Source organism: Astatotilapia calliptera, chromosome 8 (genome assembly GCF_964374335.1).
Source record: "Astatotilapia calliptera chromosome 8, fAstCal68.1, whole genome shotgun sequence".
In the NCBI taxonomy this organism is placed as follows: domain Eukaryota; kingdom Metazoa; phylum Chordata; class Actinopteri; order Cichliformes; family Cichlidae; genus Astatotilapia; species Astatotilapia calliptera.
In genome coordinates, this window is record NC_137429.1 from 29,104,050 (window position 1) to 29,131,273 (window position 27,224).

Sequence of the window (27,224 nt, forward strand, 5' to 3'; positions counted from 1 at the left end):
CTCGACAGGTCTGTCATAGACAGACGTGGTGTCATTGGAGCTTCCGTAGTTGGTCACGCCGAGGCGATTCCCATAGTGAAACACCGAGCGAAGTTAGAAAAAGAACTGCACAACATATATTTACCTTTGCTCCCATGTCTGATTGAGACTTTTGCACAACTGAAATTCTTCTTCTGTCTTTGCACTTGTGTTGTGTTTTTCCAAGAAACCAGAACCATGTGCTTACATTGGATTGTTGAATATTCTGATTTAATTTCAGTATACTGCTCACACCATCTTGGCACCTGGATGTCTATGATAAAATGTCTCAAGATTTGTCATAAGCTATGTTTTTTTTACTTTGTTGCTTTCTACAGCTTTGTTATCACAGCCAGAGAAGCTGACCTCAGTGCTGATCACATCAGCTTATAGCTAATGTCCTTTTACACACACTACTTCATGTAGGGATTCCTATTTCGGCATGACCTCTACACAGTCTGTAAAATCACTTAGGTCAGGTAATATGTGAGTTAATGAAAGTTGTATCAGTTGTCACTGATGCCTGTTCAGTTCTACGCTTTGGGTCTTCCTCGGTCTCGAGATTTCCTTGCATGCACATGGAGGGTCCTAGTTACTAGTTGGAATAACTATAATAATCCCAACTGAAATATAAACAGAATATGACCTTTACCTTAGCAAACAAAAATGGTAAACAACAGTGAATTTCTATATAAGAAATGCATTTCCAAACTGGGAGTTTCTACTTAGTGTCACCTGGAGTTTTACAGGCTCTGGCAGCTTCATCTCTAACAGTCCTTCTTTGGGGACATTCAGCACTCCCTCCTTTCCTCCTCCTTCGGCTTCACCCTTCTTTAGCACCTCCAACTCCATGCAAAGTGCATCCTGCTTATTGCGTCGTTCACAGAACACAGAAGGTTCAATCAGTCGGAGGATATTCTTCAGATCTCCGTTTTGGAAAACGCCCATGATGAGCATAGTATATAACAGCTTGATGAGTGGAACAAATAGAAACTCTGTGCTTCCTCCTACTGGGTCCCGTACGTGCATGCTTCCCTCCCGTACTGCCTCTGTCAACATCTCAATGGTTTTAACTTTCAGTATATCTAAGGGGAATTCAGGGCTGTACTGGAAACAATCTCCTGATCCACTGTTGCCGTTGTTAAAGCACGATGGTCCGGGCCTGGAAACAAAATTTGGGGATGTGAAGTGCATTCTGGGTCTCAAAGAGGTGCTGAGTCCAATGCCTGGCAGGCCATGTTTCTTCTTTTCATTTGGGAACAGAGTGATGCTCTTTGTGTCATTGGTCATGGGAACAATGTACTCATTGTTCATCATGAGGCGAGCTGTAGCATAGCTGCTCAGGTGGATGTCGATGAGGAGGTCATAGTAGCCAGCACGAAGAAGACCTGTGAGGACAGACAGAACAAGTTTGACGTCTGCCCTGTAACGTTTACATGCTTCTTTATCATGTTCAGTACTATTGCACATATTAATTCTTCTTATGTTTATTGTTTTATGGACTATCTAAGGTGCCAAGGTCAAAAAATTAAATGAAATGAAAAAAAATTACACTATTCATATTCTTAACCAGCTGTCCGATTAAGGGTTGTGGTTTTACTCAGACAATTGGAACAGTATTTTATAAGGCTAACGCTGAGAAATAGACATAGATTCAGAAAAAAATTCAAGAGTTTCTATAAAGTAGGTTTACTATATAGAAAATTGAGAATGAGAATATGCTTTATAAGCAGTGTGTCTGTTACCTGGCATATATTTATTCTCTATAGCGTAAAGGAGCTGTGCCTCATCCACGTGGGAGCAGAGGGCATGAGCTACTCGGTTGTTTCCCAGAGCACAGATGGCAGAGTACAGTCTGAGGGTATGGTAGTGAAATTTTAATAAGTCCTTCTGCTCTGACAGTTCCAGGATATCCAACGACCTGAGCAACAGAAAGGTACACACTGCATGAGAAATGTGAGGGAGGAAGGATGAAAAGGTGTGTGTGTTTAGCTGTGTGGACTGTACCTGTTCTCCTCAGGTATGTGCAGAGACATGAACTGCAGAGGTTTGTTACACTGCACCAGCCAGCCATGTCGATCATTTGCTCTGGATACTGAGACCTGGACAAAAGTCATACACAACATACGCTACATTTGAGATTATTTTTCAGTACTACAGAAAACTCTATATGAAAAGATATTTATCCATCCATCCATGAACGGCTTATCCCAGCTACCATAGATAGAGACAGAAAACCGTTACCTATCGGGCAATTTAGACTGGCCAATTAACCTAGCCCGACTAACTGCATGTCTGTGGAAGGAAGCTGGAGTACCCAGAGAGAACCCACACAAACTCAGGAAGAATGTGCAAACTCCACACAGAAAGGCCCCAGCCAGGTGGTGGAAATGAATTTATTTAAATCCCACAATAAAAATCCATCCCTCCATCTATTTTCTTCCTCTTAATTGGGACCAGGTCACAGGGCAGCAGCCTAAGCACCTCCCACAGGACTCCCCATGGGACATGGTCAAATGTGCTGCTGACTTCGACTGAGGACATTGTCGGGTGTTGGAAGGAATGCTTCGCAGATTTCCTTAATCCCACTGACACGTCTTCCTTAGAGGAAACACCCAAACTCAAGTATTTGCTTCAGCCACTGCCCCGTTCTGCTTGGCCTGTTGGTACCCACCGGCTGCTTCCGAAGTCCTTCAGGCTAACCAAGCTCAATAGGACTCCTTCCATGGCTGATGGTTCCCTTCCCCTCTGGGGTTGACCATCTGGTTCGACATGTGGTTCGGTGGTTGGTGCATGACAGGCACCAACCACCTTGCGGCCACAACTCAGTGCAGCAGCTTCAGCAGTTTTGGTCCTGAACGTGGACCATTTGGACTCAGTGTCCCCAGTCTCCCTCGGAATGCTGTCTAACTCTGTTGGAGGTGGGAGTTGATGCAGGCGAAAGGGATATTGGATACCCACCCCATCCCATCAGCCCAGCACATATTGCACCTGACCCCTACGGTGCCTCCTGCAGTTTACCATGACCTAGCTGAAGTATTTAGCAAGGACTTGGCTCTCTCACTTCCTCCGCAGAGACCATATGACTGTGGAATTGATCTGCTCTTGAGGGCACCACTCCCCACCAGTCACCTGTACAGTCTTTCTAAGCCGAAATGGGAGGCCATGGAACACTAAATCAGTGATTCTCTGGCAGCTGGAATAATCCGCCCTTCCAAGTCCCCACTCAGGGCGGGGTTCTTCATTGTGGAGAAAAAGGCCAAGTCCCTCCAAACAAAATAACGATAAAGAACAAGTATCCCCTGCCATTGTTATCTTCTGCTTTTGAACTGTTACAAGAAGCCACCATTTTCACAAAATTGGATTTAAGGAATGCCTATCATTTAGTAAGGATCAAGGAAGGGGATGAGTGGAAAACAGCTTTCAATACCTCCCTGTTATATTTCTAAAATGTGAGTTCCAAGTTCAGTCTGTCGCTTTTTGGGGGGTTCATTGTGGAACAGGGATGGGGCGATCGTGACTCAAGAGTTGGGAGTTTGCCTTGTAATCGGAAGGTTGCCGGTTCAAGCCCCAGCTCCGACAGTCTCGGTCGTTGTGTCCTTGGGCAAGACGCTTCACCCGTTGCCTACTGGTGGTGGTCAGAGGGTCCGGCTGGCGCCAGTGTCCGGCAGCCTCACCTCTGTCAGTGAGCCCCAGGGTGGCTGTGGCTACAATGTACCTGCCATCACCAGTGTGTGAATGGGTGGATGACTGGATGTGTAAAGCGCTTTGGGGTCCTTAGGGTCTAGTAAAGCGCTATACAAATACAGGCCATTTACCAGGGCCAGCTGCAGGTGGATCCAGCTAAAATTAAGGCAGTGGTAGAATGGCCGGAGCCCCAGACCCATAAGCAGCTGCAGAGGTTTCTGGGCTTTGTAAATTTCTACAGCAATGATTTCAGTGGCATTGCTCTGCCCTTCGCATGTTTAACCTCTCCCAAAGTTCCTTTCCAGTGGGCTCCTGTGGCGCAGCAACCATTCTCCGAACTCAACAATAAGTTTGCCTCCATGCCCATCTTGCTGCAACCAGACCTCTCTCAGCCATTCATAGTAGAAGTGGACACGTCGGATCTGGGAGTTGGAGCGGTGTTATCCCAGCACTCTGGGGGTAAGCTTCACCCATGTGCATATTTCTCTCGTTCAGGCTGAGCGGAACTATGACGAGGGAGATCGAGAATTGCTGGCCATAAAGCTCGACTTGGAGGAATGGAGGTGCTGGCTAAAAGGGACGGAGCAGCCACTGATCATCTGTAAAGGCCGCAAAAACCTCAAGTACCTGCAAACGGTGAAGCGCCTCAACTATTGCCAAGCCAGGTGGGCCCTGTTCTTCACTCGGTTCAATCCGACCATCCTGCCTGCAGCCTGCATCATAGGGGCCCTCACATGGGAGACTGAAGGTCTAATGAGAAACGCAGAGTGGGAAAAACCCGACCCTGGAACGGGCCCTCCTAACTGACTATACATAACCACCGCAGTGCGCAGCAAAGGGATTCAGTGGGCCCACTCTGCTAAGTTTAACTGTGGATAAGAACCGCACAATAACACTGATGTAACGCTTGTTCTGGTGACCGTCACTAGCTCGAGATGTCCAGGATTTTGTTTCTGCTCGTTATACCTGTGTGCATTATAAGGCCTCCAACTCTCCACCAGTTGGGTTTCTCAGGTCCCTGCCTATTCCCAGGAGACCCTGGTCGCACATCGCCCTGGATTTCATAAGTGGACTACCACCATCCTCAGGTAATGCCACCATATGGACCATTGTGGATTGTTTTTCTAAAGCTGCACATTTCATTGCTCTGCCCAGGTTTCCCATCCCCTTGGAGACAGCAAAGCTGTTGACTGTTCATTGTTCTGCCTTGGCATAGCTCAAGACATTGTGTCCGATTGGGGTCCACAGTTCACATCATGGGTTTGAAAGGAGTTTTTGCTCTGTTCTGGCGGCCCAAGTGAGTCTTTCCCAGACCAACGGGCAGGCAGAGAGGGCCAACCAGGAGCTGGAGGCAGCTCTATGTTGTGTGGTTTCTTCTTAACAGTCCCACTGGAGCTCTCAGCTGTCATGGGTGGAATATGCCCATAAATTGATGACCTCCTCAGCCAGCCAGTGTCACTGTTTGAGGTTTCACTGGGATATGAACCTCCGCTCCTTTCCATCACTGAAGGGGAACCCTCAGTTTAACACCATATCCATCGTCCTGCCTTTGCATTCCTGACATACACGTTGTTCGGCCAAGCTTTACCTATCAGAAAAATGGCCTCAGTTTTGATTTTAGAATATTTTGGTATATACAGTCGTGGCCAAAAGTTTTGAGAATGACACAAATATTGGTGATGAATTAGAATAGCAGACTGGATGCGTTACAAAGAAGGGTGATGCTTGAAACATAGGCAGCCATCAATGTGTTGCATGTAAAGGCCTTCACAGGCAAGTATGTTGTTGCTACTAAGATCGCACCTAAATCAACTGGATCATCGGATTATCAGATCATCAAGAACTTCAAGGAAAGAGGTTCAATTGTTCTGAAGAAGGCTTCAGGGCACCCAAAAAATCCAATAAGTGCCAGGACTGTCTCCTAAAGATGATTCAGCTGCTGGATCGGGGTGTTGGCCATCACGGAGTTGGCCATGGGGGATACTATTGTCAAACACGATAATTTCAGTTTTCCTGTCATTTAGAATAAGAGAATTACCTGCGAGCCAATTTTTGACCTCGTGCATGCACTCGTGAAAGCCGTGCAAAGACATAACGGGATCATCAGTTAATTCGAAATAGATCTGTATGTCGTCAGCAGGACAATGATCCCAAGCACACCATCAATTCCAAGTCTAAATGAAAAAAAATATATACAAATGAACACTTTGCTAAAATTCCTTCATAGTGCTTTGACAGATTTATGGCCAAGGATGGCACAACCAGTTATTACTGCAAATATTTTGGATTTACCTGGGTTATGTTTGTCTAATATTAAAATGTGTTGGAGCTTAACCATATATTAAATATGTTAAAAAAAAAAAGAAGGGAAATAAATAAGAAATCAGCAACGGGGCAAATGTTTTTTTTTCACATGATATTATATTTAATGCCATTTGAGTCTCTATGACAGATGACATAGAAATGGACTATAAAATGGGCCATTACTTGAAAAGCTGCCTTAGACTATTAAGCTCTTTTTACCAGAGAAGATTTGACAAGTTTTTCTTGGGTAAAATCCACATACTAAACTCTGCAGCGCAAACCACACATGTGTTTTCCTTACAAATGTGGCACAATTTAAGGGGAAATAATCAGTCATGCCAGTGGCATGAGATTTAATTTAAAAGTAGTGCTTTATTATATGAGATGCTTATGAAGGGCGGATAGTGTACACACTCTGCATGAGTTTGCAGGTGGCAGGTTTGTGTCCCGGGTCTGTAATAGTAATGCAGAACTATAGTAAGACACTGTTACCTTAAGGAAGTGGTTGGAAACACGACTCCATAAAACAGGAGTAAGAAACTGTACGTGCAGCCGTGGAGGACATTGGGAAACTGGGTTCTTCTTCTCACTCTTAAACAGACCAGCTGATAGAGGCATCACATTCTGACAGGACACAGAGAAAAAGTTGGATAATGACCAAATACATACATATCTATATATATATATCTATATACATCTCTCTCTCTATATATATATATCTACTAAGAAGCTGCTGACAATAATGGACTTGTTTAACTTCATTTAACATGTTTCAGGGCCCACTCACACAGCAGAACACCCCTTTTGACTTGGTCTTCACTTATGGTGTTACCATTGACCATTTGCATATAAATGAAGTTGTTTTCAGTGATCAGTCTCTTTTATTAATTATTTTACCAAGAGTCATTCTCTCAGTTCTTCCCTTTTTGTTTTTGATGTGTGTGTGTGTGTGTGTGTGTGTGTGTGTGTGTGTGTGTGTGTGTGTGTGTGTGTGTGTGTGTGTGTGTGTGTGTGTGTGTGTGTGTGTGTGTGTGTGTGCTCACCTTAATACGACCCAGTTCAAACTGGAAGACATTAGGACTTGTGGCCTTTGCAAAGACTGCAGGGAACAGCTTAGTACTGGGTTCCACCTGTGCATGGGAAAAGTTTCTAAAATTACCTATAAATGCTGAGGTGATCTGTCAAAGTCCATAACTGCTGCACTCTGAAATTTTGAGACACAGTGTGCAGTCAGAGTGTCAGATTTAGTGTTGTTGTGCTGGTAATACTGAGTGTGCAGTATGAGACATGCCTGAGACACACAAAGTAGATTTGTACCTACAGTTGTGGTCAGAAGTTTGCATACATTCATCATAGGAATGTCATGGTCTCTTTCAAACATTTGCTTTGGTGTCTCACTATGGGGAATGCTCTCGCGGGATTGTCCTCAGAAGCCTCTATGTCATCAGGGAGGTCCCGCCCTCCTCCCTATAAAAGGATGTGACGCAGTGTCATTCAAATTCCTCTTCTAACTTCTTAGAAGCCCCATCTCTCCTGACTGCTAACGTGAGTGCTAGCTTAACAGTCTATTCAAGCAAGCTAACAGCTTGGTCACCGGGCGCTAGCATGACTCACGTTTTTAGTTTGCCTACTTTTCACCATAAAGCCAAGTTGGAGAGCGTGTTAGCTTCCACCACGCCCCACACGAGGGGTCATGCTTGAAAGACCACAGCACAGATTTCCACTGGTCTAATGTCCATTCCTTGTGTTTCTTGGCCCATACAAATCTCTTCTGCTTGTTGCTTTTCCTTAGTCGTGGTTTCTTAGCAGCTATTTGACCATAAAGGCCTGATTCACACACTCTGAACAGTTGATGTAGAGATGTGTCTGCTACTGGAACTCTGTGTGGCATCTATCTGGGCTCTAATCTGAGGTTAACTTGTGATTTCTGAGGCTGGTGACTCAGATGAATTTATCCTCAGCAGCAGAGGTGACTCTTGGGCTTCCTTTCCTGGGGGTCATCCAGCTGCCATGCAGACATTTAAAAATCCCTCATTGCCGAGTTCCTCTGGAATTGCAGAACCCACTGGCCTAGGAAGCACATCCTGCCTGCTGTTCAGACCACAAGAAGAAGCTGACCACCTAACATCCCCCATGGATGAGCTGGACCAGCACATGCTCTGTGTTCCCTTCAGGACCCAGTTCCAGAGCCCATTTGAAGAAGTGTCTTCTGCCTGGGACCCGATTTTAGATCACGCAGTGCAATAAAGAGACGACAAGATGCTTTTCAGCTGAGTCAAGGGTCACAGTCTCACTAGCACACACAGTTTATTAAAAACTCATCAAGTGCATCCAGGGCACAGGAAAAGTTTGTGAAAAACACAGAAAACATGTTGAAAACATATTGCCCTCACACACAAACACCACTGGGGTCCATTTCCTTGTGGTACCCAGCCCCATGAATGCTGGGCAAAAACAGGCCAGGGTTGCAGAACCTGTTTCTGCCACAAGAGGAAGCCAAAGCGCCCTCCACTGTGGGCTGCCTGGCTTTGAGCCCTCTCTCAGCAAGACCAGAAGGGTGGCAAGCTCTCCCTACACCAGAGTGGGTTGTGAGGACATTAGAGCAAGGGTACTGCTTGCAATTTGCAACCACCCTTCCCAGATTTTCCAGAGTGATTTTCTCTCTTGTAAAAGGCGAATCATCCAGAATTTTGAAAAAATAAATATTTACGTTGTGAGAAATATCTCAGGAGCAGAGCTGATGCAGCTTTTACTCAAAGAATTTTCTTGTTCCCAAGAAGGGTGGAGGACTGCGTCCGACTGGACTTAAGGGCACTAAAGCCGCATCTCAGGTCGTACAAATTCAGGATGCTGACAAATCCCACTCTAGTGTGCCCAGGAAATTGCTTTACATCAACAGACCCTTAAAATACCATATTTTGACATTCACATTTGCCCGCCTCACAGGAAATTCCTTTCCTTTTACTCTCACCCAGAGCCATTTCAACCTGCATCACCCGCTAGTCTGCCATTTTATGAAAGGGCCACGAACGCCCGTGTCTGAACCTCCCTACGTACGAGCTCCTGGTCCTGGCAGCAGTTTCACAGCCACCATTTAAGTTTCCCCACAGTGGGATTTATCAGAGAATAGTGGTTACGGTATAGAGTAACCTCAAGTTTTTAAAATGTTCTTCTTTCATTGTAAAATGACTATACAGCATACGTGTTTAATGACTTCAAAAAAACAAAAGGATTGGATGCACATGTTTGTGTGTATATATATATATATATATATATATATATATATATATATATATATATATATATATATATATATATATATATATATATATATATATATATATATATATATATATATATATATATGTATATATATATGTATATATATATATATGCCTTCTGGATAAAGGTTTTGTGGTCAGACAAGACAAAGATTGAGCTATTTGACCACAAGCAGAGGAGTAAGATGAAGTGGAGTGGGGCTTTTACACCAAAGAAAACTGTACTAGCTGTCAAATCTGATTGTGATAGCATCATGCTTTAATGTAGTTCCGCTGACTGTGGCATTACTACAATGAACAAAGAGGATGGAACAATTAAGCTAGAGCCGGGGTCCCCAACCCCAGGACTCAAGTCCAAATCCAGACCCCAAGGGAGTTTAGCCTGGACCGCAAAGCATTTAATCCTTTACTATGTAGTTAGGTAATTTACTCCTGCCGGCTGCGTGGCTGACTTTTGAACAGGTGTGAGAGGCAGCTATGTGGGTCAGCAAAATTCTGGTCCACACTCCAAGCCAGCTGGTGGCGGTATTGCACCACCAACCACCAAAAAAAAAAACAAAGAAGAAAAAACTGCAGGTCCTCAACACAGATTGCTAAATTACAACCCTGGGAGATAGTGCTTGCTGATAGTACAATGGTGACTTTGTGGTGCAGAGTGAGTAAAAAAAGAATGGCTTTGTCAAAAATGCATAAAGTCCACGAAAATCGGACATTAAAAGATAAATGGACAGGCTTCGCTCACAACCGACTAATGAACATTTGCATGCATGCTTAAGAATTGAACTGAGCCCATTTCAACCAAAGTTTAAAATGCTAGCTGCAAATGTCCCTGCAAGTTCCTCCTACTGAAGTGAGAGCCAGCACTGTTCTGGAATATGTTCTAAGTTACGTTGTGTTGGGTTTGTCAAACATATTTTCTGTGCTGTTTAAAGCACTTGTTGGTTTATGTGCAATACATGTTGTGTAGATTATTGCATAATTTCATTGTTAAACAGTTTTTTGTTTAACATTCGTACTTTAACTGGATTGCATTTTTCTGTTCAGCAGATGATTTAATAAGCGTACGAATTATTGATCAGTAGTTACAAATCTATATTGTTAGTTAAATATTAAAGAAAATATTTTTGTCGTTTCATTTAAAAGGTTCGGACCCCAGATTGATTGGATGACGGAGGTAGTGGACCTCTTGCTATTTTAGTTGGAGACCCCTGAGCTAGAGGATGGTCCCCAAATTCTGGACCTCAAATGAAAAGCGAGATGGTTGAAATTTGGGCACAACTGGGTGTTACAAATATCCAGAACATCCAGAATTATGGCAGAAGCGAACTGGTAGCTAACGAATATGTATGGTTGAGGTGTAACTTGCTAATTGACATTCAACCAAATATTAGTGGATCTTATATCTTTTCACTAAAAATCCAAAATAAATTCGAACTTCAATCTATTCAGTCATTCCACAATTCAAAGAAATCAACACAAGCCTAAAATTGCCATCACAGTATTTCCCACAATGACTCTCTGTTAACTTGTGACCACAACTGTAGTTGCTAGCAGTACTACAGTACTGCTACCTGCATTTTGTTGGAAGTGTGATAGCAATTTCTGCCAAACTGTTGATTTAAGTTTTAATTTAAATCTAAGATTATTTCTTAGCTACATTCCATTCAGTTTTCTTTTAGACCTTTATTTGAATTCAGTGAGGTTTTTTTTTTTTTTTACTTTGCCTCAGTACACCACCACACTGGATTTTAAAACAAACAATTAAGATGTGATCAAAGTGTAAAATTTTAGCTTTAATTCAGTGGGTTTCAAATTCCCTGAGTAGTGAATTACAGCCATTTTTATAGTGTCCCATTATCAGGGGCTCAAAAGTAATTGGATATGAAATATCAGGATTGATTTTAATACTTGGATTAAAATCTTTTGTCAGTGACTGTCTTAAGTCTAGAATCCAAGAAATCCCACAAGATGCTTTGCAGGAATGTTACTACACCCACCTTCAGCTTCCAGCAAAGGCTAACCTGGAAATCCTGTCAACTGAAAGCAGCAGTCCACAAACTGCTGGAAATAATTTTACAATTTCTTGACTCTTGTGGTGTTGCTGTGCTGAGAAGTGCATTCCTTCTTTTTAAGACTCTGATGATTTGCATGCAAAGTTTATATAATTCTTGACAGGTTAAGTTGGTTGTGCACATTAATTATTGCTTCCTTCACTTGCATCATATTTCTTTGTACATCACATTGCTTGAAATCAACTCCAACGATTAATGCTACACTTCAGTCACATCTTCACTGTTTTATACACTGTGGTGTACAGAGGCAACATTACAGAAACTGGTTAAATGTCTAATAACTTAGAGATCCATATATGTATTTTTTTGATGAGTCAGTGGATGCCTGGTTCATTAGTAGGCGAGGAAAGGTGGAGGACAACATAGTGTGTTTGTAGATGGAGACATGGTTTTATCAGAACTGGTTCAAAAAACAAAAAAGCACCTATTTTCTTGCAGAATAAAAAAATAAAATGATGTACAAAAATGAAAACCTGGAATCAAAGCATACATATTTACCTGGTAGTATGTGCTGAGTTCTTTGCCATTGGCTGTGAATGTCAGCAGACCGTTTGTAGTGTCAACCAGGCAGCCAATCTCTAAGCCGTTGTTCCTCCCCTGAGTGGGGCTGCTGCTTTCTCCACCCCACACCATGTAACAGTTGCTGCGTTTTATGCTGCAGGACACAAGTGGAAAGTAATGTAGAGTTAGGTCCATAATTTTCTGTTGTGCCTCTGTACATCACAACAGTGGATTTTAAGTCAAACAACCAATATGTGACTGAAGTGCAGATATTCAGCTTTAATTCGAGGGGTTTTATAGAATTTTTGCATGAACGTCTTAAGATCTTTAATTATTGTTATACGTAGTCTCTATTTTCAAATTATTTGAAAATTGAATTGGCCAGTTCCTTTGTTTTTCAGACTAAATGGTAAATGGACTGTTTCCTATGTACCACTTTTCTACTGCATTCTAACTAAGACACACACACACACACACTCATATTCAGAACAATGCATTCGAGAGCAACATGGGGTTAGCATCCTGCCCCGTTCTTTAACTGCATCCTGTATCTTCTGGATGAGGTAGTTTGCATGTGTTTATGTGTTTATCTGGATCTGTGCATTTCTCGATGTTTAAGTATTTTAGTGAATGAATCAGTTTGTGTCTGTAAGCCTTTACAGGAGTGTGTGGTGGCTGCAATAAAGAAAAGTGAGTTTTCCTAAGATTGCCCGGTACATTAATGGAAAATGTTGTGCTGCTCTAAACAAGATGTTATGATGGTGTAGATGTGCGTTATGAATGTCAATAATAATTCAGTGTCCAACATAACAGTCCCAAAAGGCTTAAAATCCAGGCTTCCCCGGTGTATTGTAGCACAGATTAATTGCTGACTTTAATTTTGAATATAAGCTCCAAAGAGATGGCAGTACAAGTGAGAAAGGTCATCATAGAGTTGAGGGGTGGGAAGTGCTGAAGTTCAAATACTTTGTTATTCTGCTTAAGAAGAATTTTCAGGTATCTCTATTTTACTTGACCATTTATTTTCTGACAACTTTTTACTGTAAACCCTACATTTTCACACAAATATCTGTACATTCTTTTCCTTAAATTTATAAAAAAGAAAAGGTGTATTGCTTTACATTGAAGACATTTGAAGGGAGTTTTTAGTTCCCTGCACTGCCGGCTTCAAACGTCAGACCAATTTCAGCCTAAATGGAGGGAACAGTAACACACTGATGTATCCGTCACCAGGGCTGATCCCATACAAAGAGATGAAAGAAGCAAAAACATATAATTTGTGCATTATTTATAGCTCTGTGGTTATAATTGAGCCAGAGCCATCTGGAACTGCGTTTTTGGTGCAGATGTCCTTAAGTTTTAGTCGCAGTACTTCAGCATCTAGTAAGCCCTAAGGAAGAGTGAGCATAAGATAAGATAAGATAAGATAAGATAGAACTTTATTAATCCCTCGGGTGGGTTCCTCTGGGAAATTCGACTTCCAAAAAGCACAGCAACGACCGAAGTTACAGTTACAGAATTGTTATATATATATATATATATATATATATATATATATATATATATATATATATATATATATATATATATATATATATACACACACACACACACACACACACATATATAAATACAGAGACAAATATAAATAAAATATACAAAGGGGATAAATAGAATAAATAGGAATAAAAAATAAAAATACAAGTGAATTGCACATTTCAAGTATTGAGTCTATTGCACTGTTGACTATTTACAAAAAGTATTGCACAGTGAGGTGAAGAGGCACTACAGCTTAGTTGTTCCCCCCTCCTTTGTCCTCCTGTTTCCCCTCCCTCTCCCCTCCAGAGAGGAGTTAAACAGTTTGATGGCGTGTGGGACAAAGGAGTTTTTAAGTCTGTTGTCTTGTCTTGGGGAGAAGCAACCTGTCACTGAACAGACTCTTCTGATTGTTTATGGCCGTGTGCAGAGGATGCCCAGCATTGTCCATAATGTCCATCAGTTTCTTTAATGTCCTTTTCTCTGCCACTGTCACCAGAGTGTCCAGCTTCATGCCGACCACAGGGAGCAATGGATAAAGGGAGCAATGGATTTTTTTTTTCAAATGCAGGGTTTCTAGAACGTTTCCAATCCACAAACATCATTGCAAAAACTGTGTGCATGCAGTTGGTCATATCGTGTGCTGGTGTTTTTCCCAACGACACTAAAGAGTGCAAGGTAATCTAAGGAGCTTGGAGAGAAAGTGACTGGAACTCATGAAGATGTTTAAACTCTCATCCAAGAGGATACTTCAAGTTCTTAAACCAAATGGTGGAGAGTCCGAGGTCTTTAACCCTTAATGAGGGTTGTCCCTTAAGAGGGTCGTTAATCATGTGCTTCATCACATTAGCCAGGGTTGAAAAAGGGAGTGGGTCTACCACTGTGAGACCGTGCATCACCCTACGATTTGACCTATTAGGCCACCTAACACAAAATGTGAGTGGTGTTCAGGGAAGGAATCTGCATTGTAGGTGGCTGACAGTTCGTGTTCTAAGCCACCACCTCTGTTCATGATGTCTATTTACAGTGGACATGTATCACGTCTTTCAAATCATCTGTCTTCTCAGTCCAAACTGTGAACACTGGCATCCTCGAAAGAGTGACCTTTGATCTTTAGGTGCAAATGTAGAGCTGGACTAGGGCTGTGCAATATGACCAAAATCTCATATCCTGATATAAGACATCTATCGTCCGATAACGATATAAATCACAAAAATTTAACATTTTCTGCAAATTCTATCTCACCTGTTGTACTTCAGCTTGGTGATGCACAATATCACAAACAAGAGGCAACGGGCAGAAATATGACATCAAAGCCAAAGTTCCAGAAGCTGCAGTTCCTCTAGAGGCCACTTGAGGCTGGCTCCAAAAGCAAATCAATCCCCACAGACTCCCATGTTAAAATGTCCATTTAAAAAGCTTTTTCATAGCATTGCTTATATCCTACTGTATGGGAGGTTTCCCAGTTCATAACATGTTTTAACAGTCATCTATGGTGTGGCTGTGACTGAGAAAATGAAGGACACAGGACACCCACTGGCTAATGACAAGTCATTCATGAGCCCACCATTCGCTGTCAGATCCACCCTTTATCATGACATCTAGTGTAGCTACAGCCAACCTTGCATAAAGTCTATGATAAAACATAAACAAGCTGATAAACAGGTGAAACATTCTTACACTCACGCAAAATCCTGCAGCTCTGTTGCAACATGCCACTCAGCCCAGAAACCTATCCATACACTTCCACAAGAGACTTGACTAACCTCTCATGAACTTTGCCCTTTTCATCTCCCAGGGTAACCGTGACAGTCCGGACCTTGTGCAGCTCAAAGCACGGGTCGTACTGATGGAAGTCAGAAGTCACCCAGCCTACCCAAACACTGCTGGGCTCCTGACCTGGGAAGATCCGCACTGAATAGTAGTACTGCAGAAAGAGCAAGAGGTGCAATCACATGTAAACCAATACAGGAGTTAAAGCACACTGAGCATTTTGAACCAGGTTCAGCAAAAAACATTCATCTCCTATAAATCAAGCCACACTTGCTCACTGGATTTATGAGCTACGCATCATGACAGTTGTCTTACAGTGGAGGCTTGCATGAGGAAATCAGAGCTAACTCTGTCATCAGCCATCACCTCCTCCGATACACGAGCAGATGAGGGACAGCTGTTGTCTGGCTTGTTTCTCTTCAGCGTCAACCTGGTAGATTGGATTAAGAAATAAACACCATGAAAGAGAGGAAAGAGATTGCTAGAGTTCAAAACCTTGGATAAATATCACAAGAGGAACATTTAACAATCTGAAGCCTCATTAATGTGATGTTAATGAGTCAAGGGTTTGTTGAGAGGATGGAGGGATTACCGCTGTTTGAGCTTGGAGGGCTTCTCCTGGTTATAATCTTTGTGGTTGTTGAATTCATCTCTGTCGGGTCCATTGGGACCATTATGACTGTGAGATGACTTCATCAGGACCTCAAAATCTGACACATTTTCAAAGTCCTCCAACTCCTGCAGAAACACACAACTGAATGCACAACACCACTGCAACAGGAAGTAATCAAAGAAGTCCTGACATAAATCTGTTAAACTCTGTTTTAGGTCACTCTGTATAATATCACCCAGACCTTTTAGTCACGGTTTGTTCAGTGGATTCATGAGACTTTGTAAAAAAAACTAAGATAATTGTTAAAAAATGTTGTGAAGGAGTTGAACATGATTTTGTTCAACTAATGTAGTTAGATATCAGTCTCCATGTTTCACTGCAGCTTTAACAGAATCACTACGACTACTATAACATTATTAATTATAAATTATTTCAACGTCACAAGCTAGAAAACTGTGAGAGAAGCCAGGTGTCAGATATCAAGTTAACAGTGTTGTAAAATGCCACCTAAATCCAGAGCAGAGACAGAATCAGACGACGAATATGGGACTCTTATGACTTGGTGTTGCTACAACAGCAACAGGAAAACTTTAAAAGCTTTGTCAGAGTCATTATGGATTCAATAAACTCCAGAACAGAGGCAATAAAAAGTGAGTTATACAAGATCTAAACAGGCCTTCAGTTTACACATAAAGACGTGGATCACATAAAATCTGAAACTGAAAAATTGAACTCTAACATTCAACGTGTGTGACATTCTGTTGGCTGTCACTAACAAGATGGCGTAACAACCTAGTAACTGAGCGTATTGTGGAGTCACTGGGGGAGACCTGAACAGAGGAGAAAGTGAAGAAAATTCTTTCAGAAAAGCTACAACTGGAAATAAACACACCAAGCCCCACACTTCTGCACATTATTTGTAACAAGAGGCGATTTGAGTTACTGCTGCAGCTCAACGCGGATGATCATTCTCTTCAGACCTCTAACAAGGCATTTTTGCCCAGAGAACTCCAGCTCCTGCATTTGCATTTATGCATTTTTGATTGCATTTATGTGAGTTTTACAAAAAGTATCTGTTACCCTCTTTGGTGAGAAGAGGCTGCCGTTTGGTGGGCACCTGGTTTCGGCACATTCTATGGGCATGCTAAGTCTGTAGAAGGTAATGTCAGTGTAGCTGTTCTGTGAGCCGAAGGACTTCTGAGTGACCTTCAGGCATGGACACGACTCTATTGTCTCGTCTATCCTCGTCACCTGAAAAAGAAACACAAACATATGTTTTATTCAGCTCAGCTTATTTTTTGGTTATTTATTCAACACGTTTGTTAAATATTGAGAATGTGTTGAAATGTATCCACGGTCCTGTCCTCACCTCGATGTGTTGGTGGTGGAGGGGTACTGGTACAAACTGAGGGAGCCTCTTGCTAAGCCACATGGTGACATCCCGGTTCATGTTAACAGCAAAAGGCTCATAGCCTTCTTGTAGGCCACAAATGGTGAAGTACTTTAAAGTGCTGACATCTTTACCAAAGTTCATTCTCCCAGCCTGACACACACCCAGACTGCAAACTGGTATAAAACCTGTGACAGACAAAAACAGTCAAATCCTATAAAACATATATTAATTATGTATCTTAAAATCTGCGCACTAGATAATCTGCTTCTTTCACATCTAAATGCTATCATAGTCAGTGCTCCTTAATCACCAAAATTATGTTTTGTTTTTGCCTCTCTGGCCAAGAAATACGCCCAACAGGTTTATTTTCCCAAGCAGACCATTACGGCTTTTGCTGGTCCACTTGATTGTCATAGGTTATTTGATCTTTATTTTTTTTTTACATTTTAAGTTATTACAATCAGAATGGACAGGACCGGAGGACAGAAAAGAGAAAGAAGAAGAGAAGAGATGTTGGGAAGTGAGTTATCATCAAAACTATTCTGACATATTTACCTTTGGGAGCCTTAAATCAAAGAAGACAATGCTAAGAAATGAATCTGGTAGACTTATCGGCTGCTGTCCAGATAACATTACTGAGCTTTAGGACTATTAATAAAACAGAGGTATAAATATCCTGTTTCTAAAAGTGGAGTTACTCTGACTTCCAAGAAGAAACCTGAAGCATTCAAAGTGTTTTTTGCCATCAGTCTTAAACTAAACTGCAGTTCAAAGGATATGCTGGTTAAGCGCCTCAGCATCAGCTTGTAAGATAGTAAATGATGACTGTGTTGTATAGAAGGAGATGCACTGTGCACTTCATTGATCTGTTTAAAACACTGGACACAGTGACAATTGCATAGACAGCCAAATAATAATTTGGCTTTGGCTTAAAAAAAATGACAGACTCTGTGCTTCCTTAGGAAATGCCCATTTCCTGCTCCTTCCCTAATTTTGTACAGCCTCTGTATTGGTCTTCCACTTCAGCTGGTTGTATATGTGGACACCTGGATCCTTATATTCCTCCACCACATAAACATATTCTTCTAGGATAGACATTTGATATCTCTATACTGTCTTAAAATTGCTGTGAAGAGTTGGTATCTTACACTCTAATATAAACAGCTTCTTATTGAAAGATATCCTATATTTCATACAGTGTATCCAGATGTTGCACCTTTGTGATAAAAGCTTTGCTTTTCAATATATTTACTACTGACGAAATATATTTATATCTATCATCATTGGTTTAAAAATTAACTGGCAACAGTATGGTCAGTCATTTAGTTGTTGTTTTTTTCAAATGCCAAAGTTTGCTGGTTCCAACCTCTGTGTTAAAAGTTTTCTAAGTAACGACTGACATTTTAAGAGTTTCCTACAGAAATAGTCAGCTGTTAAAAAAATCATAGTTACAAACTTTGAAACATAGGAGAAACACATTTAATTAAATGTAAGAAACAGGCTAACAAAATTGACAGACTAATAATTGAGTAAATATGTTCTTTCATCAGTTATTTACCCAGAAGAACACTTGGGCCACCTGCTTTCCCTAGTTGGTATGTTTAGTAAGATTTACTCTTTGGTCTTGAAAATGAGCAGTGTCTCCTGTTTTTACAAATGCATGTGCTGTCCAGGACAGAGTACTGACCTTCACCGACTTCAAAGTCCTTGAAGGCCAGCTCTGATCCAGAATCATCCAGCAACACTTCTCCATTGAGTGTGAACATCATGGTGTGCTCATTCAGATCCACCATGCAGCCCACCACATCTCCTATCTGCCAGGCTCGGCCAAAGTGTTCATTCCCCTGGTGCCAGCGCTGCACCTAGAAAACACAGTACATGCAGGGGTGCGTGCACACACATGCAGTTACAGGGATGATCAGTGTGGAGATGTAGTGGTGTTATTACCAAGGCTTTTGTCTACCCATTAGAAAAAATATTGACTGTTTTTGCCATTTCTATGATGCTCATAGTATAAATCAAATTGTCTATACATCCATCCATTGTTTAGTGCTTATTAAGGTCACTGTGAAAGTGGTCTAAGTAACCAGGCCAGGCCACTCTCTCCTTGGCCAACACAAGATGTGTGCGGGTTCAACTCCTTCAAGTTGAACATGAAAGACCTGGACCAAAGATTGCTGATGTCATCACTGCACTGGCAGTCTACCCATCGGTTCCCCACTCTTCCCCTACCCACTCATGAATAAAAAGCTGAGATACTTCAAGCTTTTTCACCTGGAGCAATAATTTGTCTCCAACCTAAAGTGTCCAGTCAGTCCTTTTACAACTCAGGACCTGATCTCAGAATAACAAGTGTTAAAAGAGATTGTATTTTTTCATAACTATAAGTTGGATTAAGAACTAATCATAGGATGTAAAACTGACTCATTTATTAAAAATGTAGGTTATTGTAAAGAGGCTGATGTTTTTCATTTTTCTGTGTAAAGATAATGAACATTCACATTAGAAATAAAAAAAAATGCCTGAATGTAATAAATAAATGAGATTTGTGAAATGACTGCACCTTGAAGCCATCAAAGACAAATGCCTGATCATCAGAGCCCAGCTCCTGGTCTGGTAGACATCCTGGCCTGGCCCAGCCGACCCTCATCTCTCCAGCTGTTAGAACCTACATGATTAGGACCACGTTAATATCCAGTTTGGAAAGTGTTTTACAAATATAATAAAAGGCATATTTGTCTTATTTCTAGTCAAAATAATTTCATCACATTTAAAATAAGACAAAATCAGCTAAAGAGTAAGATATACTAACTATATTAATTTTCACTTGTTCCATTGGCAGATTTTTTTCACTTAATACAAGATATTGTTGCTTGAAATAAGAGGGAAAAAAATCTGCCAATGGAACAAGTGAAAATTTTCTAGTTTCAAGCTCCACAGTCTAAAAACAAGTTTATATATATATATATATATATATATATATATATATATATATATATATATATATATATATATATAAAACATCCAGCACGCCCCTGCGGGCGGTTTATCCTTCAAGCTCGGGTCCTCTACCAGAGGCCTGGGAGCTTGAGGGTCCTGCGCAGTATCTTAGCTGTTCCCAGGACTGCGCTCTTCTGGACAGAGATGTTGTTCCTGGGATCTGCTGGAGCCACTCGCCTAGCTTGGGAGTCACCGCACCTAGTGCTCCGATTACCACGGGGACCACCGTTACCTTCACCCTCCACATCCTCTCGAGCTCTTCTCTGAGCCCTTGGTATTTCTCCAGCTTCTCGTGTTCCTTCTTCCTGATATTGCTGTCATTCGGAACCGCTACATCGATCACTACGGCCGTCTTCTTCTGTTTGTCTACCACCACTATGTCCGGTTGGTTAGCCACCACCATTTTGTCCGTCTGTATCTGGAAGTCCCACAGGATCTTAGCTCGGTCATTCTCCACCACCCTTGGGGGCATCTCCCATTTTGACCTCGGGACTTCCAGGTTATACTCGGCACAGATGTTCCTGTACACTATGCCGGCCACTTGGTTATGGCGTTCCATGTATGCCTTGCCTGCTAGCATCTTGCACCCTGCTGTTATGTGCTGGATTGTCTCTGGGGCATCTTTACACAGCCTGCACCTGGGGTCTTGCCTGGTGTGATAGACCCCAGCCTCTATGGATCTTGTGCTCAGAGCTTGTTCTTGTGCTGCCATGATTAGTGCCTCTGTGCTGTCTTTCAGTCCAGCTTTGTCCAGCCACTGGTAGGATTTCTGGATATCAGCCACCTCCTCTATCTGCCGGTGGTACATACCATGCAGGGCTCTGTCCTTCCATGATGGTTCCTCGTCTCCCTCCTCTTTCTTGGGTTTCTGCTGCCTGAGGTATTCACTGAGCACTCGGTCAGTTGGGGCCATCTTCCCAATGTATTCTTGGATGTTCGTTGTCTCATCCTGGACTGTGGTGCTGACACTCACCAGTCCCCGGCCCCCTTCCTTCCGCTTAGCGTACAGCCTCAGGGTGCTGGACTTGGGGTGAAACCCTCCATGCATGGTAAGGAGCTTTCTTGTCTTTATGTCAGTGGCTTCTATCTCCTCCTTTGGCCAGCCTATTACCCCAGCAGGGTACCTGATCACGGGCAGGGCGTACGTGTTGATGGCCCGGATCTTGTTCTTACCGTTCAGCTGACTCCTCAGGACTTGCCTGACCCTCTGCAGGTACTTGGTGGTTGCAGCTTTTCTAGCGGCCTCTTCATGGTTCCCATTCGCCTGCGGGATCCCCAGGTACTTGTAACTGTCCTCTATGTCTGCAATGTTGCCTTCTGGTAGTTCAATCCCCTCAGTTCTGACTACCTTCCCTCTCTTTGTTACCATCCGACTACACTTCTCCAGTCCGAACGACATTCCAATGTCATTGCTGTATAGCCTGGTAGTGTGGATCAGTGAATCGATGTCTCGTTCACTCTTGGCATACAGCTTGATGTCATCCATGTACAGGAGGTGGCTGACAACTGCTCCGTTCCGTAGTCGGTATCCGTAGCCAGTCTTGTTAATGATCTCACTGAGGGGTTCAGGCCTATGCAGAACAGCAGTGGGGACAGAGCATCTCCTTGGTAGATCCCGCACTTGATGGTGACTTGTGCTATGGGCTTGGAGTTGGCCTCTAGTGTTGTACGCCACATCCCCATTGAGTTCCTGATGAAGGCTCTTAGGGTCCCATTGATCTTGTACAATTCTAGGCATTCCAGTATCCAGCTGTGGGGCATTGAGTCATAGGCCTTCTTCTAATCAATCCAGGCAGTGCACAGGTTGGTCAGTCTGGTCTTGCAGTCTCTGCTGACTGTTCTGTCTACCAGTAGCTGGTGTTTTGCGCCTCTGGTATTCTTGCCAATTCCTTTCTGTGTCCCGCTCATGTATTGACCCATGTGCCTGTTCATCTTAGCCGATATGATGCCTGACAGGAGCTTTCATGTAGTACTGAGGCAGGTTATTGGTCGGTAGTTGGAGGGGACCGGTCCCTTCTTGGGGTCCTTGGGGATCAGGACCGTCCGGCCTTCAGTTAGCCATTCCGGGTGTCTCTCGTTAACTAGCAGCTGGTTCATTTGTGCTGCCAGACGCTCGTGGAGTGCAGTCAGCTTCTTTAGCCAGTAGGCATGAACCATGTCGGGCCCTGGTGCTGTCCAACTCTTCATACTGGAGACCCTTTCTTGGATATCTGCCACTGTGATGGTTACTGGACCCTGTTCAGGGAGGTCGCTGTGGTCTGCCCTCAGATCCTCTAGCCACTGAGCATTGCCGTTATGGGTTGCATCCTTCTCCCATATGCTCTTCCAGTATTGCTCCGTCTCCAGCCTTGGTGGTGCTGCTCTCTTATTGTTCCCTTGCCACTGAGAGTACACCTTTGCTGGTTCTGTGGAGAACAGCTGGTTTATTCTCCTGCCTTCTATCTCTCTGGTGTACCTCCTCAAGCGGCTGGCCAAGGCTGTGAGTCTTTGCTTGGCAGTTTCCAAGGCCTCAGGTATGGACAGCTTGCTGTATTTCTTAGGCACCTTATTTGTCGCACCTTTCTGCAACTCCGTTAGTTGCCTAACCTCCCTCCGTGCTACTTTGATCTTGCCCTCTAGCCTCCTTCTCCATGGAGGGTACTGCCCCTTGTGGCTGTTCAACTTGTAGCCAAGCATCTCACTGATCACTGTTGCCGTATTGTAGATCAGCTTGTTAGTGTCGGTAATCGTGGTTGTAGGTATTGCCCGTAGTGCTGCATTAACATCATCTAGCAGACCTTCTGAGGGTACTTCACGTAATCTTGGTAACCGGCTACGGGGGATCCAGGTTTCAAGCTTGGCCATGATCCTATTTTTCAGGTCAGTTCCTCTCGCACTCAACTCTCCTATCGCACTTGGGGCTATGTACCCAATCTCGGGTGGGGGTGATGATATCTCCCCCCTGACCTGGCGTCCTGACTCCTCCTTGCCGTAGCATTTGTGTTGTACCTCGTCAATCTCTAGCTGTGAGAGCAGTCCCTTCTTTCAAATGTTGGAACACTGAGCTACTAGTTGTTTCGCCGTCATTGTGGATGTTGGGTATCGAAGAATCCATAGGTCCCTCATCCTATTCATGTAGCCCCTTCCGCCGGGGTTACTTGCGTAGTAGCATTCCAACAACGCCCTGTTTTCGTCTCTTGCCCACCGATGCCTTCTTGTTCCAGTAGCCCACTTTTCGTCAGGGTGCCCTGGTTCCTCAACACCTGACGCAGACCTTGTTGATCCGGGCAATGTCCGAGCCGGCATGCCTTCATATTTATCTGTCTCGCTCATGTCTGCGGTAGGCTTGCTTAGCATAGGGGGTCTAGCCTTAGGACCCTTACTGGATACAGACGCCCCAGGCAGGAATCGAACTTGCGATCCTCTGTTCCAAAGGCTAACCACTACGCTATCCAGCTGCTATGTATATGTATGTATATGTATATGTATATGTATATATATGTATATATTTCAGACAATGTCTGAATGCAAGCCTGTTTATCTGAACATTACAGTTTCACCTTTTCACATTCACAAAATGTTTTATGCTTTTATACTTGCTCATGATTCACAGTCAAATCCATTTTACAATATTCGTATTGCAACGAACATAAAAACATTTAATTATGCTTAAATAGATCCAGTTTAAAGTTTTATGGGTCTAATGTTTAGAAAAAGCACCACTGCACTGCATGGGTTCCCCTTCGAGGCCTTCCCCAAACCGCAGCTCAATTCATGTCTAAGCCATCCACCTTTATCTACTAAAACACTGTCAAACCTAAAGTGAGGACGTGGGCCCAGCGAGTGAATCAAAATCATCATCATAAAAAACAAATCAGTGGCTGATTGTATAAGGGTGTAAAATTAAGTTGAGTAATTTGTTCAGAAAAATATTTCCCAAAGTAAGGATGTATTAGGAAGATGTTTCACAGAGAGCTTAATATTTGTATCAGACAATCTCTGATGTATTTCAGTGATGCTCATTAAGCGTTTTATCTCAGTCACAACTATTTTCTTGCTTCTTACCTCCAGCTCAAAGTACCACTTCCCAGTATTAACACAGTATGTTTTTTCTGCTCTGAAAATGCGGAACCTCTCAGCCGACACGTTACTCAGGCCCGATTCAGCTGCTGGATGGCAGGGAGGCATGGGAGGAATGAGAGGTAAAAACAGGTGGACTTGGTGAGCATCTTAACAATGCAATGACAAGGAAAAAATCTTACATCTTACATACTGTACTTCTGAATATTTAAGGTGTTTATTTTTCTCTCAAAAGTTATGGAAATGAAAAGAAAATACAATGAATGATGGTTTTTACTGAAGCAAACATGTTGTACCATGGTCTTGGTCAGGAGCTTCAAGATTGTATCCATATCCCAGGAGAGTCCTGACAGCCTCTCTCAGACTGTCTTTGTTGGACTTTTTGGTTCTCTCATCCAGAAGAGCGTAGGGGACCAGACGAGGGTTTCTACGGTTCTTTAGATCCTGACAAGAGACACAACAAGGTTACAAAATGGAAAAAACAACAACAAAAAACAAAGAATTAAAGAATTCATATAATAGAAGAAAGAATTAGCCTGTTAGAATTTACAGCTAAGAGGGGACACAGCAGCATTTCGTACCACTGGGGTGGCCTTGAACAGAAACAAACTGCAGTTCCTCTAACTGCCATTGAGGGTTCCTCCACAATTTTGTCAATACATAGCACTGTTTTCTTTTAGAAAGTAATGCTGACAAACACGTTCACGTTATTACTTCTAGGCTGTAATTCAGTATTATCAGGTTGTTCAAAAACTCCCTGAAAAGTCTTTATTTGATCTAAAATGCTGCAGCAATTCTAATGATAGGAACTAGAAAGAGAGAGCATGTTTCTCCCATACTGACTTCTCTTCATTGGCTCCCTTTTAAACGGAATGTCAAATTTAAAATCACTGTCATCAAATACAAGGTCTTGAACTATCAGGCCCCATATTATCTGAAAGGCCTTGTAGTACTTTATCACTCAATAGAGCACTTCACTCTCACACTGCTGGCTTGCTAAGTAGGAACTTTTGGTTGCTAGGGTAGGAGATGATTTTATAGGAGAGGGTAAGCCCTCTCCTATAAAATCATCTTAGTTACACTGAAATAGGTCTAGACTGTGGGGGATTCCCATGATGCACAGAGTGCATCGGAGTGTGAATGTGTGTGAATGTTGGTTAGTTTGCACTTGAGTTTAGCAGTGCTTGTATATGAGCGGGTGTGAATGGGTGAATGAGGCATGTTGTATACAGCGCTTTGAGTACTCCATGAGAGTAGAAAAGCGCTGTATAAGAATCGGTCCAATCAGTCCATTCTTCACACCTCTTTTCACTACCTGTGTGTTTATATAGCACATTGCATGTAATCATTAGTTACTATTAAACTCTGGCTCTCGTCCACAGTATGTGCTTGTCCTGTCTTCCAGTCGTAACCCACAGCCCACGACTGCTGTGACTGGCTTGGGGGTGCAGATTGGTTCTGACACAGGTTTCTTCATGTTAAAAGGGAGTTTTTCCTTACAATATAAAACAACTTGATCATTGTTGTCTGAAATGAATTAAATTGATTTCAAATGTTTAAACATTGTGAGTACCTGTTGTATGCCATAGGTCCAGCCCTGGCGGATGCGATCTCTTGCCCAAACATTGTGTGCATTCTCAGCTAGCTTGTCCACCATAGCTTCCTGGGTGGAGGTCAATTTGATGTGACTCAGATCCAGAGGAGCAGGTTTATAACCACTGGATAACTCATAGCTGCACAGATAGAGGTGAAGTACTGCATTGTTATACAGAGATCCTAAATACCCAGAATGTGCTGATGTCTGAGACCAGTCCATTTTCATCCAGTTCAACATGCCAGTGGGGGTTTCTGTTGCTCTAGTCATAAACACTCACCAGCCCTCTGAATCAACTTACTTTGTGGCAAGGTGCTTGACGTGTTATATAATGCGTTTTTATTTGAGTTACTTTTGCCTTCCTATCAGCCTTAAGCAGTTTGACCATCCTTCTCCAACATCACCTGCCGCTCACTGGATATTTTCTCTTTTTTGGACCATTCTCTTTAAATCGTAGAGATGTTAATGTGGAATAATCTCAGTAGATCAGCAGTTTCCGACAGTCTCTCAGGCACCAACAACCATGCCACATTCAAAGTCACTTCACCGTCACCTTTCTGATTGGTGTAAACTAATCTTGGCCATATCTGCATCCCAGAATTCATGCAATTGGATAATTAGATACAGTGGGGCAAAAAAGTATTTAGTCAGCCACCGATTGTGCAAGTTCCCCCACTTAAAATGATGACAGAGGTCAGTAATTTGCACCAGAGGTACACTTCAACTGTGAGAGACAGAATGTGAAAAAAAAATCCATGAATCCACATGGTAGGATTTGTAAAGAATTTATTGGTAAATCAGGGTGGAAAATAAGTATTTGGTCACCTCAAACAAGGAAAATCTCTGGCTCTCACAGACCTGTAATGTCTTCTGTAAGAAGCTTTTCTGTCCCCCACTCGTTACCTGTATGAATGGCACCTGTTTGAACTCATCATCTGTATAAAAGACACCTGTCCACAGCCTCAAACAGTCAGACTCCAAACTCCGCCATGGCCAAGACCAAAGAGCTTTCGAAGGACACCAGGAAAAGTATTGTAGACCTGAACCAGACTGGGAAGAGTGAATCTACAATAGGCAAGCAGCTTGGTGTGAAAAAATCAACTGTGGGAGCAATCATCAGAAAATGGAAGACATACAAGACCACTGATAATCTCCCTCGATCTGGGGCTCCACGCAAGATCTCATCCCGTGGGGTCAAAATGATCATGAGAACGGTGAGCAAAGATCCCAGAACCACACGGGGGGACCTGGTGAATGACCTGCAGAGAGCTGGGACCAAAGTAACAAAGGTCACCATCAGTAACACACTACAACGGCAGGGAATCAAATCCCGCAGTGCCAGACGTGTTCCGCTGCTGAAGCCAGTGCATGTCCAGGCCCGTCTGAAGTTTGC

The 27,224-nt window shown here is 42.7% G+C and overlaps 1 protein-coding gene across 1 annotated transcript in view; it reads right to left on the reverse strand.

Annotated features, from left to right (window-relative positions):
- Window positions 1-27,224, reverse strand: part of ryr2a (ryanodine receptor 2a (cardiac)) — a 311,203-nt gene that overhangs the window by 163,732 nt on the left and 120,247 nt on the right. Inside the window, exons 24-39 of the mRNA XM_026177557.2 lie at window positions 25,811-25,970; window positions 24,534-24,681; window positions 24,223-24,326; window positions 19,742-19,846; window positions 18,866-19,040; window positions 17,155-17,363; window positions 16,866-17,036; window positions 15,765-15,910; window positions 15,488-15,602; window positions 15,166-15,326; window positions 11,861-12,017; window positions 7,053-7,139; window positions 6,502-6,633; window positions 2,026-2,120; window positions 1,764-1,939; window positions 754-1,406 (exon numbers count right to left, since the gene is read on the reverse strand). Of these exons, the coding sequence (XP_026033342.2) occupies window positions 754-1,406; window positions 1,764-1,939; window positions 2,026-2,120; window positions 6,502-6,633; window positions 7,053-7,139; window positions 11,861-12,017; window positions 15,166-15,326; window positions 15,488-15,602; window positions 15,765-15,910; window positions 16,866-17,036; window positions 17,155-17,363; window positions 18,866-19,040; window positions 19,742-19,846; window positions 24,223-24,326; window positions 24,534-24,681; window positions 25,811-25,970 (2,794 nt within the window). The remainder of the gene's footprint in view (window positions 1-753; window positions 1,407-1,763; window positions 1,940-2,025; window positions 2,121-6,501; window positions 6,634-7,052; window positions 7,140-11,860; window positions 12,018-15,165; window positions 15,327-15,487; window positions 15,603-15,764; window positions 15,911-16,865; window positions 17,037-17,154; window positions 17,364-18,865; window positions 19,041-19,741; window positions 19,847-24,222; window positions 24,327-24,533; window positions 24,682-25,810; window positions 25,971-27,224) is intronic.